Source organism: Trypanosoma melophagium (assembly GCF_022059095.1).
Source record: "Trypanosoma melophagium isolate St. Kilda chromosome Unknown ctg29segment1, whole genome shotgun sequence".
Classification (NCBI taxonomy): Eukaryota; Euglenozoa; class Kinetoplastea; order Trypanosomatida; family Trypanosomatidae; genus Trypanosoma; species Trypanosoma melophagium.
In genome coordinates this window covers 119173-135891 of record NW_027125161.1, presented here as the reverse complement: position 1 = coordinate 135891, position 16719 = coordinate 119173, and the positions used below count along the sequence as shown (strand labels likewise).

General features: G+C 40.7%; 7 protein-coding genes across 7 annotated transcripts; 4 read left to right on the top strand and 3 right to left on the bottom strand.

The window, feature by feature from the left end:
• Positions 1–92: 92 nt before the first annotated feature.
• On the top strand, positions 93–1046 carry LSM04_001343 (Protein of unknown function DUF1295; the record flags this gene model as incomplete). Its single annotated transcript, XM_067332029.1, has 1 exon — positions 93–1046. One exon carries the CDS (start codon positions 93–95, stop codon positions 1044–1046), a length of 954 nt encoding a protein of 317 aa, XP_067190030.1.
• A 1337-nt stretch (positions 1047–2383) lies between these two features.
• Positions 2384–3063, top strand: LSM04_001246 (uncharacterized protein; the record flags this gene model as incomplete). Its single annotated transcript, XM_067332028.1, has 2 exons — positions 2384–2469; positions 2916–3063. The coding sequence occupies 2 exons, from the start codon at positions 2384–2386 to the stop codon at positions 3061–3063; spliced, it is 234 nt and encodes a 77-aa protein (XP_067190028.1).
• Positions 3064–3519: 456 nt separating this feature from the next.
• LSM04_001164 (uncharacterized protein) lies at positions 3520–4186 on the top strand (the record flags this gene model as incomplete). Its single annotated transcript, XM_067332027.1, has 2 exons — positions 3520–3605; positions 4039–4186. 2 exons carry the CDS (start codon positions 3520–3522, stop codon positions 4184–4186), a joined length of 234 nt encoding a protein of 77 aa, XP_067190025.1.
• A 457-nt stretch (positions 4187–4643) lies between these two features.
• Positions 4644–5317, top strand: LSM04_008308 (uncharacterized protein; the record flags this gene model as incomplete). Its single annotated transcript, XM_067332026.1, has 2 exons — positions 4644–4729; positions 5170–5317. The coding sequence occupies 2 exons, from the start codon at positions 4644–4646 to the stop codon at positions 5315–5317; spliced, it is 234 nt and encodes a 77-aa protein (XP_067190115.1).
• Positions 5318–6642: 1325 nt separating this feature from the next.
• Positions 6643–10995, bottom strand: LSM04_005840 (Phosphatidylinositol-4-phosphate 5-kinase; the record flags this gene model as incomplete). The annotated part of the gene is made up of 1 exon (XM_067332024.1): positions 6643–10995. One exon carries the CDS (start codon positions 10993–10995, stop codon positions 6643–6645), a length of 4353 nt encoding a protein of 1450 aa, XP_067190086.1.
• A 1291-nt stretch (positions 10996–12286) lies between these two features.
• LSM04_006673 (Transketolase-like) lies at positions 12287–15328 on the bottom strand (the record flags this gene model as incomplete). Its single annotated transcript, XM_067332023.1, has 1 exon — positions 12287–15328. One exon carries the CDS (start codon positions 15326–15328, stop codon positions 12287–12289), a length of 3042 nt encoding a protein of 1013 aa, XP_067190099.1.
• Positions 15329–15806: 478 nt separating this feature from the next.
• Positions 15807–16301, bottom strand: LSM04_008447 (uncharacterized protein; the record flags this gene model as incomplete). Its single annotated transcript, XM_067332022.1, has 1 exon — positions 15807–16301. The coding sequence occupies one exon, from the start codon at positions 16299–16301 to the stop codon at positions 15807–15809; it is 495 nt and encodes a 164-aa protein (XP_067190118.1).
• Positions 16302–16719: the final 418 nt, after the last annotated feature.

Here is a 16719-nt window from a genome sequence, read left to right as displayed (position 1 = left end):
ATAAAATAGTAGTGAGAGTTATCACGTCTTACTTGGTAAAAGGAAGAAGAAAAAAAGAGGGAAGCTGGTATAACGCCTAGCTGCTAACTATCATGTTAGAAGAGTTCCAGTGGGATAATGTGTTGTCATCATCGTACGACCTCACTTTGGCTTTAGTGTTGGTTATTTCTGTCTTTATGTATATTGTGTCATCTATACACAGGAATTACTCCTGGGTAGATCGTTCATGGTCAATACTACCGGTATTATACACATGGATTCATATTTATTACAACGTTAAGGGTAAGATACATATTACTAGAGCCACTTCCTTTTCTACTATACTTAATAATGCTAATTTTTTTTATGGTATTATTATAACATTGTGGGGTATTCGACTTACATTTAATTTTGCCCGTCGTGGCGGGTATTCACGAGGTGGTGAAGATTACCGCTGGAATTATGTACGCTCTTGGCCGCTCTTCGCACAACCCATTGTATGGGAGTTATTTAGCTTCTGGATTATTGCACTATTCCAAACAGCCCTTTTATGGGCTATTACCCTCCCCATTATAACTATTCGCTCAGTGCCTATCAATGGAAAAGATATTATTCTCGGTTCATGTATGATTCTATTCTTATTATTAGAAACAATATGTGACCAGCAGCAACAACGCTTTCAGCGCGCTAAACGTACCGTGAAACCTCTAGCAAGTAGACGAAACTCCGAAGAGCAGGCTGCACTTCTTTCCTATGGATTTTGTATCACAGGTGTCTTTGGATACAGTCGTCATATGAATGTATTTTCAGAACAATGTTTCTGGCTCTTCCTAACACTCGCAGGTGTAGCACATGGTGGAATGCACTGGTGGCAAGGCATCGGCTGTGTGGGACTATACATGTTAACGTTCTTTTCAACGGCATACGTTACGGAAACAATATCCCGTCAAAAGTATCCACTATACGCCATATATCAGGAAACTACACCTATGCTACTTCCATCACTCAAAGTTACCACACAACGCACTATTTATATGATACAGAAATATTGCAAAAAAAAAAGATAGAAAACAACCCAGCTTATGACGTAATTTTCCTTTAATAATAATAAAGCAGAAAATACAAACTGATGAATGTCTGCATATAAAAAAACCCCAAAAAACAAAACTTGCATTGTCAATATTATCAATGACAACAAAGAAAGACACAAGATAAAGCTACAGCAATAATCAAATATGACAAAAAAAAATTCCACTCAAAAAAAAAAAAACCGACTTTATTAGTTATTTCTCAAAGTAATTGTGCTCTAAATGATTTCGAATTATTCATACATTACAACAACTACAATTTTTTTTTGTGTTTTCTTCTTAACACCAACAACAAACACAAAGAATTTACCCATCATAAAAGACCACAAGAATAAAGCACTTAATCAACAACAAATAATTATTACGACAGCAAAACTAAAATTAAAAACCCAAAAATCAACATCAATACAAAAACAACTCTCAACTACATCAACAAATCGCAAAACATCTAATCAACAATAAGAAGAAAAAAAAGTACGGAAGGAAGCGCTGCGGGTGATGGACAAAACAACTTTGTGCGCGAGGGCAAGCGGCCCGATGTGCGCACTACTTGATAGCCAAATCAAACTCAACAGGTCTGACTGGCAGCAGCTGTGACTGTTCTTTGCCCCTCCCTGGTATTGCGTTTTACCTTTCCGCACAGGAAGAAGGCGTGCCTTGAGACCCGATACCTTGCTCTGCTAGGTCTACGGGAGCATCAGCACCCCGAGAAGCCTATTGCGTGCGCGCGGCGTATGCAGCACAACATCCCTTGGGTCGGTGGCAAATGTTTGGTACCACGCGAGTAGCCCCTGTCCGGTTGTGCGAGAACCTCGAGATATGTGTTGTGGACTCTTGCTTTTGCATGATGACATTTTTTAGTTTCCTGTCAGACTGACGAAAAAAACTACGTGAAGACATATTCTTAAACCCAGCTCTCTGAGTCATTGCTCCTCTCCCCTTCCTCCCTCTCCCCCTTATTGCGCCGACGAAGAATTTGTTTTCTTTGGCTGGCTTGCTTGCTGAAGAGAGTGCGCGGGAGCAGACGGCTTGCCGTTAATGGCGCGTCTTCTAGAAATACGAACAGAGGGATAGATAGAAGGAGCGGCACTGTGCGCGATGCGCGGGGCAGGCCCAAGAGGACTCAGCGGCAGCAGTGGCGGTTGACAGTTCGCCAGGCCTGTGCTTTCTGAAATGATGACATCTTTTGTTTCCTGTCAGACTGACAACAAAAACCACGTGAAGACATATTTTTCAACTCAGCTCACACTGAAACCATCCCTTTCTCTCCTTCCTTTCTTCCTTGTCCGTTTTGCGGACTCAGTGGCGGCGCCATGATGGACAAGTGTTGTTCGAGGTCCAAACAGTTTGAGCGATGCCGTGATAACAGAACACTAAAAATCACCTTTCGTCTGAGCGCCATGTGCCTTACCTTTCCCCTAACTTTCTAACCAGGCCATCCGCGCCACCCTTTTTTCTTCGTCTTTATTCGCGCCCGGAGGCGCGTGTGAGGACTAATCTTGCCCTGTCTGGCGGCCTGTCCGTATACTATTGATGACGGGCCTGCCCGAAAGTGCAAGAGAGAGAGAGAGAGAGAGAGAGAGAGAGAGAGAGAGAGAGAGGTGTTTGTGGCGGTCGCGGAGCGCTGCGGGTGATGGACAAAACAACTTTGTGCGCGAGGGCAAGCGGCCCGATGTGCGCACTACTTGATAGCCAAATCAAACTCAACAGGTCTGACTGGCAGCAGCTGTGACTGTTCTTTGCCCCTCCCTGGTATTGCGTTTTACCTTTCCGCACAGGAAGAAGGCGTGCCTTGAGACCCGATACCTTGCTCTGCTAGGTCTACGGGAGCATCAGCACCCCGAGAAGCCTATTGCGTGCGCGCGGCGTATGCAGCACAACATCCCTTGGGTCGGTGGCAAATGTTTGGTACCACGCGAGTAGCCCCTGTCCGGTTGTGCGAGAACCTCGAGATATGTGTTGTGGACTCTTGCTTTTGCATGATGACATTTTTTAGTTTCCTGTCAGACTGACGAAAAAAACTACGTGAAGACATATTCTTAAACCCAGCTCTCTGAGTCATTGCTCCTCTCCCCTTCCTCCCTCTCCCCCTTATTGCGCCGACGAAGAATTTGTTTTCTTTGGCTGGCTTGCTTGCTGAAGAGAGTGCGCGGGAGCAGACGGCTTGCCGTTAATGGCGCGTCTTCTAGAAATACGAACAGAGGGATAGATAGAAGGAGCGGCACTGTGCGCGATGCGCGGGGCAGGCCCAAGAGGACTCAGCGGCAGCAGTGGCGGTTGACAGTTCGCCAGGCCTGTGCTTTCTGAAATGATGACATCTTTTTGTTTCCTGTCAGACTGACAACAAAAACCACGTGAAGACATATTTTTCAACTCAGCTCACACTGAAACCATCCCTTTCTCTCCTTCCTTTCTTCCTTGTCCGTTTTGCGGACTCAGTGGCGGCGCCATGATGGACAAGTGTTGTTCGAGGTCCAAACAGTTTGAGCGATGCCGTGATAACAGAACACTAAAAATCACCTTTCGTCTGAGCGCCATGTGCCTTACCTTTCCCCTAACTTTCTAACCAGGCCATCCGCGCCACCCTTTTTTTCTTCGTCTTTATTCGCGCCCGGAGGCGCGTGTGAGGACTAATCTTGCCCTGTCTGGCGGCCTGTCCGTATACTATTGATGACGGGCCTGCCCGAAAGTGCAAGAGAGAGAGAGAGAGAGAGAGAGAGAGAGGTGTTTGTGGCGGTCGCGGAGCGCTGCGGGTGATGGACAAAACAACTTTGTGCGCGAGGGCAAGCGGCCCGATGTGCGCACTACTTGATAGCCAAATCAAACTCAACAGGTCTGACTGGCAGCAGCTGTGACTGTTCTTTGCCCCTCCCTGGTATTGCGTTTTACCTTTCCGCACAGGAAGAAGGCGTGCCTTGAGACCCGATACCTTGCTCTGCTAGGTCTACGGGAGCATCAGCACCCCGAGAAGCCTATTGCGTGCGCGCGGCGTATGCAGCACAACATCCCTTGGGTCGGTGGCAAATGTTTGGTACCACGCGAGTAGCCCCTGTCCGGTTGTGCGAGAACCTCGAGATATGTGTTGTGGACTCTTGCTTTTGCATGATGACATTTTTTAGTTTCCTGTCAGACTGACGAAAAAAACTACGTGAAGACATATTCTTAAACCCAGCTCTCTGAGTCATTGCTCCTCTCCCCTTCCTCCCTCTCCCCCCTTATTGCGCCGACGAAGAATTTGTTTTCTTTGGCTGGCTTGCTTGCTGAAGAGAGTGCGCGGGAGCAGACGGCTTGCCGTTAATGGCGCGTCTTCTAGAAATACGAACAGAGAGATAGATAGAAGGAGCGGCACTGTGCGCGATGCGCGGGGCAGGCCCAAGAGGACTCAGCGGCAGCAGTGGCGGTTGACAGTTCGCCAGGCCTGTGCTTTCTGAAATGATGACATCTTTTTGTTTCCTGTCAGACTGACAACAAAAACCACGTGAAGACATATTTTTCAACTCAGCTCACACTGAAACCATCCCTTTCTCTCCTTCCTTTCTTCCTTGTCCGTTTTGCGGACTCAGTGGCGGCGCCATGATGGACAAGTGTTGTTCGAGGTCCAAACAGTTTGAGCGATGCCGTGATAACAGAACACTAAAAATCACCTTTCGTCTGAGCGCCATGTGCCTTACCTTTCCCTAACTTTCTAACCAGGCCATCCGCGCCACCCTTTTTTTCTTCGTCTTTATTCGCGCCCGGAGGCGCGTGTGAGGACTAATCTTGCCCTGTCTGGCGGCCTGTCCGTATACTATTGATGACGGGCCTGCCCGAAAGTGCAAGAGAGAGAGAGAGAGAGAGAGAGAGAGAGAGAGAGAGGTGTTTGTGGCGGTCGCGGAGCGCTGCGGGTGATGGACAAAACAACTTTGTGCGCGAGGGCAAGCGGCCCGATGTGCGCACTACTTGATAGCCAAATCAAACTCAACAGGTCTGACTGGCAGCAGCTGTGACTGTTCTTTGCCCCTCCCTGGTATTGCGTTTTACCTTTCCGCACAGGAAGAAGGCGTGCCTTGAGACCCGATACCTTGCTCTGCTAGGTCTACGGGAGCATCAGCACCCCGAGAAGCCTATTGCGTGCGCGCGGCGTATGCAGCACAACATCCCTTGGGTCGGTGGCAAATGTTTGGTACCACGCGAGTAGCCCCTGTCCGGTTGTGCGAGAACCTCGAGATATGTGTTGTGGACTCTTGCTTTTGCATGATGACATTTTTTAGTTTCCTGTCAGACTGACGAAAAAACTACGTGAAGACATATTCTTAAACCCAGCTCTCTGAGTCATTGCTCCTCTCCCCTTCCTCCCTCTCCCCCCTTATTGCGCCGACGAAGAATTTGTTTTCTTTGGCTGGCTTGCTTGCTGAAGAGAGTGCGCGGGAGCAGACGGCTTGCCGTTAATGGCGCGTCTTCTAGAAATACGAACAGAGGGATAGATAGAAGGAGCGGCACTGTGCGCGATGCGCGGGGCAGGCCCAAGAGGACTCAGCGGCAGCAGTGGCGGTTGACAGTTCGCCAGGCCTGTGCTTTCTGAAATGATGACATCTTTTTGTTTCCTGTCAGACTGACAACAAAAACCACGTGAAGACATATTTTTCAACTCAGCTCACACTGAAACCATCCCTTTCTCTCCTTCCTTTCTTCCTTGTCCGTTTTGCGGACTCAGTGGCGGCGCCATGATGGACAAGTGTTGTTCGAGGTCCAAACAGTTTGAGCGATGCCGTGATAACAGAACACTAAAAATCACCTTTCGTCTGAGCGCCATGTGCCTTACCTTTCCCTAACTTTCTAACCAGGCCATCCGCGCCACCCTTTTTTTCTTCGTCTTTATTCGCGCCCGGAGGCGCGTGTGAGGACTAATCTTGCCCTGTCTGGCGGCCTGTCCGTATACTATTGATGACGGGCCTGCCCGAAAGTGCAAGAGAGAGAGAGAGAGAGAGGTGTTTGTGGCGGTCGCGGAGCGCTGCGGGTGATGGACAAAACAACTTTGTGCGCGAGGGCAAGCGGCCCGATGTGCGCACTACTTGATAGCCAAATCAAACTCAACAGGTCTGACTGGCAGCAGCTGTGACTGTTCTTTGCCCCTCCCTGGTATTGCGTTTTACCTTTCCGCACAGGAAGAAGGCGTGCCTTGAGACCCGATACCTTGCTCTGCTAGGTCTACGGGAGCATCAGCACCCCGAGAAGCCTATTGCGTGCGCGCGGCGTATGCAGCACAACATCCCTTGGGCCGTTCCTCCCCCTCGTTTTTTTTTGGGCCGGGTTTCGCGGGGGTTCCCATGCGGCGCCCCTTTTTTTTTCCTTGAAGGGCGCTTGGTGGGGAGCAGGGGCCTGGCCCTTCGCAGCCCTTCCCTCGTCCCTTCTGCTTCTGTGTGGAAAAAAAAAAAAAAAAAAAAGTCCTGGGAAAAGCGGGTTTGGGTGTGGGGGGCGTTTGTTCTCGCGGGGCGGCCCCGCCAGGCTTCCCGATTTTGGCGGAAGGCCGAAAGAAAAAAGGAGCAAGCAATAAACCCAGAAAAATATTAAAGAAAGAAACGCCTTCTTTTTTCTTTCAATTTTTTCGGGTTTTGTTCCCGTTGAATTTTTGTTTTTTTCTGGCCCACGCCCGTCTTAGCGGCAAAGTTTTTTCAGGAACTCCGCAAAGGCAGTCGCCCACCCATCTCGCAAATCGAACGCGGTAACTCACGGGGTCTATGATTGTAGGATCCCGACCTGCGTGACCAAGCACGGTATCGATTCCTGCCTTTACTTTGGATTCTATTACCTTTGCGCCTGAGTACGGGTGAAGGTAATCTACTATTCCAAGATAGAGTTTCTGCTTTTCAGTATTTAAACCAACAAGAAGCGAATAATCCATAATGGAACAGGTTGAAAGCATATGGGCTTCGGATGTTAATCGTTCCATAATAAGACTTTTAACTTCGTTTCTACAATAAAAAAATTCACCAATTCGAAGCTTATTTACAAGATTTTGATCCAAAAGTACAGAAGATCCTTCTGCTGCATTTCGATTTCTTTGGCTACCTTTTAGGTCGTAGGTGACGTTTATTTGTCGTGAATAAAAGATATTTTCCATGAGAACAAAATATCTTATCTCACTAGGAGTTTCTGAAAATCTTTTTTTTCTTTTAATATGTAGTGAAAATAAACCAAATATTTTAGCTAAAACTCCTCCAAATGGTTTAATATCTTCAAAAAAAGAATTATTTTCTTCTTCTTTATCATATATTTGACTTAAATGAGAAAAATAATTTGGTCCAAATTCTGCAAAATGTTTTACTTCTGCAGATTTAACTTGTTTCATCAAAAATCGTCCATCCAATGAAATAAAGAATTCAGATTTACTTTTTCCTCCTTCCGTTTTTAATGGACGACACCTAGAAAGCGAAAATACTAACTCTGAACTTCTTCCTTTGGTATAAAGATACTGCAACGCCGCAAATTGTTCTGGAAACATAACTTCCACAATAACATTCACTTCTTCATTTTTATCCCCTGGTATCATAGCCGTCATAACATGCTTAAATGTAGGTTTAATTAAAATATTTCGACCACGAAGTATTTTTATAGCATCAAAAGTTGTACCTAGAAAACTTGTGGAAGACAAAAAATCTGATAAAACGATAGAATCTACTCCAAGCATAACTTCTATTGATCCTTCAAATAATGATTGTTGAGTTTCATCCACTACCAAAGTTCTCTCACCTTCTTCTTCCTGTTCTTCTGCTACTACAGTTTCTCTAGAACAAGTGGTAGATGGAGGTTGCTGGCTATTATCATTGTTATCAACAACATCTCTATTTAATCCAGTATTATTATTAGTTGTAGAGAGAGACATAGCTTGAACTGCTAATGCCACAATAGAACTTGGTTCATTTAATCTAATTACACAATTATCACTTGGATTATAAGCCCAATAAGGATCTTCAATCTTTCCAATTTCAATTGTATTAGGAATAGCCTTACTTACCCGACGTTCCGTTGCAAGCATTTTTGCATTATACCACTCTAAAAAATCACGCACAAGATTTGGTAAAAATTCAAGTCGTACAAGTATTACACCTTCAAAAGTTTCTATTGTAGTTAACTTTTCAAGAAGTTCTTCTGACCTTTGTAGCAATACTCTACCTTTTTCAACATCATTACATAGTGAAAAATCAATAATAGGGTTACGTACATTAATTTGAGAAGGATTTAACTGTTTCGTATTCCCTGAATATGGAAGAGTTTGCGATTGTTTACCACTAAGAAAAACCATTACAGAGTGAATAGATGTAATAATTCGCATAATACTTTGTTGTAACTCCTCGATTTCACTACTCAAGTATAATTTGGCAACATCTTCACATAAAGGCATAGTAGTATTAGGGGTAATAATATCATAAACAGCAAGTGGTTCAACAATAATATTTACTGTAACTTCTGCAACAGAGTGTGTAAAAAAAATAAAGGATAAAGAAATACTCTCACTTAGAGAATGTCCACAACTAAGGGTGAAAAGTGATGAATCACCATATATAAGAAGTTCTAAAAATGCACCCCATGAAATATTAAGAGTATGCATTGAACAATTAGTTGCCAAAGAACTAAAACGTAAATTTCCTTCACTATTAATACAATTTTTACATACAGCATAACAACGCAAGTGACGTTTTTGAATAACATCTTCAACAAAATCTCCAGAATCTAAAGAAGATCGATAAGACATAGAACGAATAGATGATAAATTACCTTCTTCAGTCATACGACGAACCTGAGAATTATTAAAATCTGTGGTTACTTTTACCCAAATACGTTTATTACTATGTAAAATAAGTCGTGTAGAGTCACCTTCTCTGACTCTTCCATTTAAATATTCAAGTAATGTCTCATCTCCTTCACTATAAAAAGGAAAAACTTCACGAGACTGTCGTACCGTAAAATTTGGAGATATACTATTAGATACAACTCCAGAAGTAATATCTTCAACACCATCTCCTCCTCCTCCCTCATTTAAAGCATCTGTAACACAATTAAGAAATACATTGTTTACAATAATACTATCCACAATGAGGTCATCATATTTTTCATCTATATTTATTACTTCTTCAGGAAAAATTACACCTACATTCATAGATAATGTTTCAACACGATCCTCAAAACGTGGTGAAAATTTAACAAGTTTCATATATTCTTCACATTCTCCATAATGTAAAGATGATACTTCTTTCCCAAAAGCTGAAGGACTTGAATTTTCAACGTTAACTTTTTTAATATTCTTCTCATTATGTATTTCTTCACATTTTATACCAAAATCAAATAAGCAATGAGCTTGAAGAGCAAGATGATATGCCGATATTGTACACTTAAATAATATTTGTTTAACTACTTCTAATTCTTCTAATTTACCTCCACGAAGAAGAACAGTTATAAATAAAAAAGCTGGAAGTCCTTTAAAAATAGAAACGGGTTTGCCATCAATATGAATAACTTGAAAAATATGACATGATCCAAGAAAAGAAGAATTACAAAGGTCATCAGCACTTACATACTGCAAATCTCGTACTATAGTTGCATTACAACATCTAGAGAGACGATTAATAGTAGTTTCACCAGCATGAAGAATAAGTGTAGCAGATGAATCACGTATTATTTTTTCTTGTAGATAGTGATGCATATTTCCCTCTACAACAATCACTGAGGGTTTCCATACCTGAATACGATGATACTGTTTATCTAAATAACCTCTATACCCTTCTGTATATTCCAATATATCTACACTTCGGTTCAAAGTGATACCTACATCACCTGCTAAAAGAAGAATACGAGGTTCTTCAATAAAAATTTTCATTCGCTTTGATACTACAGTTTGAATAAAAGCTATACCAGATATAATTTCTGTATTCACAAATGAATCTCCAGGTATACATACAACATCAAAGTGTTCTGTAATATGTTTATATAAAGCAACCTTTGTTCCTGAAACAATTTGCCAAGAAATATCGCATATACCACCAATCCATATATCCTTATCAATAGTTGATGAATTTGTAAATGATGATAAGAGATTTTCCTTCATGAAAAGTTTTGAAGCACGTTTAATTAAATGTAGAGAACTTAGTCTTTCAAAACATTGTAAGAATTCTACTGAGGCATGTGCAGGAAACATATTTCCCAAGCTGAGTAAAGCTGAAGAATCCGTTACACGACGAAATATAGCCTTTGGATAAGGAATATAATTACATTTTTGCTTTACTTCTTTTGAAGTTTGTAATTTTTCACAACTTTTTCCATTTTTTCCATCTTTCATTAGCTTAGAAAGCCATACTGAGATGCTATTGAGGCTATACAAGGGAGTATCAGTTAAAGCATACGAAATTTCCTGTTCCTTTTCACTTTCAGCATGTGTTGGTAATCGTTCCATAGAAGGTTGAGAAATCACACTTGGAATCATAGTTTCATCAAAAGGAATAACTTCTTGTTCATCTTGTAAATTAGAGTCAGAAAACACCATCTCTTTACTAACGTCACATCTTTGAGATGCTGTTTCATTACTACTCTTCCTTGTTTCCAAACATTTCATACTATTTCTTGTATTGGTAACCAGAGAAGTAGACGTTGTTAAGTTCGATGACGAAATTATATGTCGTTTCTTCTGAGCTGGATTACGTTGTCGCAGAATCCCATTACACTTGTGACACACTTTCATATTCGTTTCCCGTTGTAATCCAAGAAGAGATGAAATCACATCCACCAAAACTTTACGTACAATCGTCGTCGATGGTGTAATAAGACAATCACTGCAAAAGACTTGACCGCAATTGCGACAATGATGACGTCGTCGCGTAATATTGAAACGAGCCTCGCAGGAGCGGCAGCGGTGGGCGTATTGATCTTCCACCCACAGGGATCGTGCGGGGTGCATTTTATTTTCCCTTTATATGTCTACTTTTATCCTGTACAGTAGAAGTTCTACAGGAATAATGGGGAAAAAAAAGGGATTCACAGAAAGAAGAAGAGAAATAGTGAAAAGGAAGAAAGAAACAAAACATTAATAATAAGTAAATAAATAAAAACATATTAAAAAAAAAGAGATAGAAATAATAATAATAATAATAATAATAATAATAATAATAATAATAATAATAATAATAATAATAATAATAATAATAATAATAATAAAAGGTAACCCATATTCAACTATTAAATATGGAATACTTTTCAGAGTAAAGCCGGGTACAATAACACTATTCCCAGTATCTTGGTAAGTAATATTGATGAAAATGGAGAACAAATAAGAACCACGAAAAAAGAAAAAGAGATAACAGATACTAAACCCACAACCATCATCATTATAAGTTTCTTTCGTTCATTTAATACAGCAACTGAGGTAAGGAACCAAAAAAAACAAAAAAAGGTAAGGGTAGTGAAGAAATGAAGGTGGTGCAACCCCTGAAATTTGGAGATGCCAAAGAAAGAAGGAAAGCAAAAAAAAAAAAAAAAACCTTCCCGTTTCTCAGCTATTTGCGTAATATATATATATTTTTTCGTTATCCCTGTTCTTTTTTCTCATCTATTCTGTTTATTTTTTTCCTTCTTTTTGTACTTTTCCCACTCATTGCCTTTCTCTGACTTCAATACAGAGACTCATATTATGAACAGTCAAGAGAAAAGGGAGAGAAAGAAAGAAAAAATGAAAAAATGAAGGATCAATACTGGAGGCATGAACAGAACCAACTAATAACGGAAGAATACAATAGATAGGGGTTAATAAAGGGCAATCAAGGTTGTGATTGAGAAAAACAAAACACCACATGGAGAGAAAAACGGCGAAAAAACAACAACAATAACGACAATAACAACAACGACAGCCTCTCCTATACTTTTTTTTATATATAGATGTATACCCACTGGTATGGTATTGCAAATAATCATCTTCCCTTTTCTTCTTTTTTTTTTGCTCTTCTCTGTTCCTTCCTTTCACTTTTTTCTTTTTTCCTTTCTTGTTTACGTTTTCATTTTTTGCAGTTGAAATATTCCCTCATTACACACAGAGAGCGATATATATATATATATATATATATATACTCTTTCTGTGCGTAAATATACACATAATAAGGATGTGTAACCATGCATATTTTACTTTCTTTTTTTATTTTCTTTTCCTTTTTTTATTTCTTTTCCCTTCCTAGGTATAATAGCAAGTTATTAAAATATTACGCCAATGCCTGTGCCACCACTTCATTCTCCTCCTCCACATGCACCGAGGCGTATCCTGTTGCTGGCGAGGCCGCTGTTGGTCGTCCAATATATTTCACTACAGCGGCCCTTTCTTCTCCTTCCTTCGCAAGTCCCAAATGTCGGAGGAGGTGTTGGAGGCGCAAACGCATGTACGACCAGGCGCCCATATTTTTTGGTTCCTCCTGCAGCCACGCAAACTCCACATTTGGATTGCGGGCGTGATACTTCTCCATCACATCCGCCACCTGCTCCCATGGGAATGGCGAGAGTTGCTCCAACTTCACAAGCACGACATCATCGTAGGATTTTGATGTTTCTCCACTCTTCTTTTTGCGTTGATCATCCACAATACTCTCAATTTGTCCGGCGCAGAAGAGGACTTTTCGTGCCACAATGTCATCCCTAGGGGCTGTATCAATAACGGGGATAAACGCAGTACCTTTTGCCATTTCTGCAATAGAAGATACATTAGGGGCACGAAGTCGTGCTTTCGAAAAGAAAAACACAAGTGGTTTATATTCTTCCCGTATAACTTGTCGACGTAACATGTGGAAATAATTTGCTGGTGTACTTGGATAACAAACCTGCCAGTTAAATTCCTGAATACGGGCCTCTAACAAACGTGCTGCAGGGGCTGTTCGGAAATTGCGTGGTACCTTATCCGTATCACTGGAGAGTTGTAAAAAACGTTCAACACGCGCAGAACTGTGTTCCGGACCCGCACCGGAATAACCATGAGGAAGTGAGAGAATGAGACTAGATTTCAATCCCCACTTCTCCTCAGCAGTAGAGAGGAACTGATCCACAATAACTTGAGCACCATTAGCGAAATCACCAAACTGCGCTTCCCAAATGCATAAATTAGATGGACGTTCAATATTGTAACCAAGTTCAAACCCACATACACCCATCTCGGAAAGACTACTATTACAAATACTAACACGTTCTTGTTCAGTTGATATATTGCTTACTGGCATAAATTTAGTGTTTGTTTCTTGATCAGTTATTACGGCATGACGTTGCGTAAATGTTCCACGTTCCACATCTTCACCTGAAAGACGAATACTTACTCCCTGTAATGCGAGAGTTCCGAATGCCAGTAATTCTCCCAAACACCATTCCGCACCTTCTCCTGATTCAATAGCCTTTTTACGAGCCGCATATGCACGGTGTACAACAGGGTGTACCTTTTTAACACCACTTGGAATACTTGTAATATGTAAACCAACTTTTCGTAAAAGTTCAATATCAACTCCAGTTTTTACTGCTTCAGGTAATTTATCCTTAGAATCATCATCTAGTGCTTGAAGTGTATCAGCTTGATTCTCTGATTCCAATTGAAAACGTGGCATAACTTTAACAAAATCTTGTGAACTTTGTGCCGCATCAAGGGCTTGTCGCATAAAAGCTTCATATTTGTTTTTCTTTGTTTCAACCGTTTCCTTGTTAAGAATACCTTCTTGAACCAATTCCTTTGAGTAAATATCAACCAATGTAGGATGAGCACTGATGGCTTGATACATTTGTGGTTGTGTAAAGTTTGGTAAATCGGTTTCATTATGACCATTACGACGATAACAAACGAGATCAATAATAATATCTCGGTGAAATTCTTGACGGAATTTAGCAGCAATACGACCGGCACGAACACAAGCTTCAACATCATCACCATTTACATGTAATACAGGAGCGTTATTTATCTTTGACAAATCACTGCAATGAATACTGCTTCGTGAAACCCATGGATTTGTTGTAAAACCGATTTGGTTATTTACAATTATATGAATAGTTCCACCAACATTAAAGTTTTCCAAGTCACAGAAACCCATTGTTTCATAACATGATCCTTGCCCCATCATAGCAGCATCACCATGAATAAGAATAGGTAACGTTTTAACGCAATCTGCATTTCCTTCATACACTTGTCGTGCACAGGCTTTACCAAGCACTAAAGGATTTACCGCCTCAAGATGAGATGGATTAGGTAAAAGTTCAAGATCGACAAATTTACCATTTCGTAATTGAACTGTTTTGCGATGACCCAAATGATATTTAACATCACCTATAGGATTTGAATCGTTCTTAGGAGCTTTACCTTCAAATTCACTCAATATATTTACGGTAGATTTCTGAAGAATGTTTGATAAAACATTAAGTCGTCCTCGATGAGCCATTCCAAGAATACAAGAAGAAACTCCATTTGCACTTGCTACCTCTATTACGGCTCTCATTGCAGGAATAAGTGCTTCACCGCCATCAAGACCAAAACGTTGCTGTGTTCCATACTTAAGATGTAAAAATCTTTCAAATCCACAACTACGTACAACATCGTCAAATATATTGAGACGAGCTTGAGTTTCAAGTGGTGTAAGAGTGTTTAAAATTTCCTGACGAAACCAATTACGTACATCAAAATATCCAGAAGACATAAACTCAAATCCAATAGTTCCACAATACATACGACGAAGTTGTTCTACAATATCCCTAAGTTTCCTTGGAGTTCCACCACTGATAAATGTCGCCTCAAAGTTACAACCAAATGTGACATTAAATACGTGATCCATATCAGCCTGTGTAAATCCAAATCGTTCAGGATCTAACGCAGAAGGATCAAGAATGATTTTATCTTGTTCTTCGGCATAATTTAATGGGTTTAATGCGGCGATATAATGTCCATTCTTTTCATATGCTCGAATCATCCAAGAAAGACTCATATTTTGCATTCGCTCCTGCTCTGTCAATGTACGTGATGAGGTGGGTCGATGAAATGAGGATACCAACGGTTTATCCAGTGAACCATTCTTAATCTTTTCAAGCACTGGAATCCAACTTGGTTCCACCAGTGTGGGATCCTTTTCATACTGTTTAAGCAAACCGTCAATGTAGGCCTCATTCTGTGCATCCACCAACTGATCAAGTTGATTGGGGCGACGAACAGTTTTGGCGTCTGTGTATCCACGCAGCATAGAGTGTGGTTGGGTGGCGGAAATGCCACATGTAAAGACACGTCGCATCATTACTTTTCAAATGCTGCTCTTTTCTTTTTTATGTTTGTTTGATTTATTTATTTTTTATTCTTTTTCGTTTTCTTTTACCGCTTTACCTTTTTTTTCTACTTCTTGCTTGCTTGCTACTCACCACCCTATTATTAATAGATGGAGTGAACGATACAAATAAATATATAAATAGCTATATATTTACTTTCTCAAGCGAAATTGTTTTCTCCACGTAAATGAGACAGAATTTCAGTAAAGCTTACCTAAAGGTTCCGAAAAAAAAAGTGAATGTCAATAAAAAGAAAAGATAAAAAAAGATATGGATAGATATTTAGATGGTTAAGAGAAAACGCAAATATTTGTAAGCGTAAACCCCTTGATATAAACAATAAGAAAACACACAACTTTCTCGCTCTCCCTATATGTATAACCAGAAAAAGAAATACACAACAACAACAACAACAACAAAAATAAAAATAACCACAGGAATAAATTTCACTTAACTTTGCATGCCGAATGCTTGTACTAAATAATCATGCAAACCATCTTTTGTCCATCCCACTATACTCATCTCAAATTCCTCACCGGTGTCCTTCTCTTCTAGCACAAGACGTGGCCACAACGCATTATATTTGGAGACAAATGACAGACGTGGTCCAAACTTTTCTTTATAGGCGCGGTAAAACATTGTAATTTCACTGCGTGATTCACTTACTTCATATTCCACTGCCCGTAATTCAATTCGAGCTCTTGCGTAGATACGTCTCCCTTTTTTATCCTCTTCATCCTCCACACAACAGGAGAGACACTCTTGCTCTACTGCCGCACTCTCTGTGTGCTTTAGTAGTGCTGCACAATAACGGCACTTTGCTTCGTTTTTGTCAATACCGAGTTGTTGACAGGCATCGGCGGTACGTTCAGTACTCCCAGTAACTCCCACAGAGTGAAGGGAAATAAGCAATACCACACCTAGCAACAACAAAAGACTTCGCATGACTCAGTATATATATATCTATATATCTATCAAGACATGAGGGGGGCAAAAAAGCAAAAAGAATGGAAAGAAAGGATATGTATAGAAATATAAAGAGATATATAGGAAGATATGAGAAAAATAAAAATAAAACAAGATGGACAAATAAATACATAAATACAGAGTCACTATGCAAATTTTTTTTCCTTTTTTATACAGTGTAGGTAGGTTTACCAATAATGGTCATAACCAAGGGCTTTCTGGACATGAGAGGAAAGAATAATAATAATAATAATAATAATAATAATAATAATAATAAAAGCATACACTACTCTCTTTTTTTTAAATTATTTCCGTCTTTTTTTTGTTTCCTGTTGGTTTAACCTTCTCACTTTTCTCGCCTCGCTGTATACGTAGAGAGAAGTTTTGACAGATATGT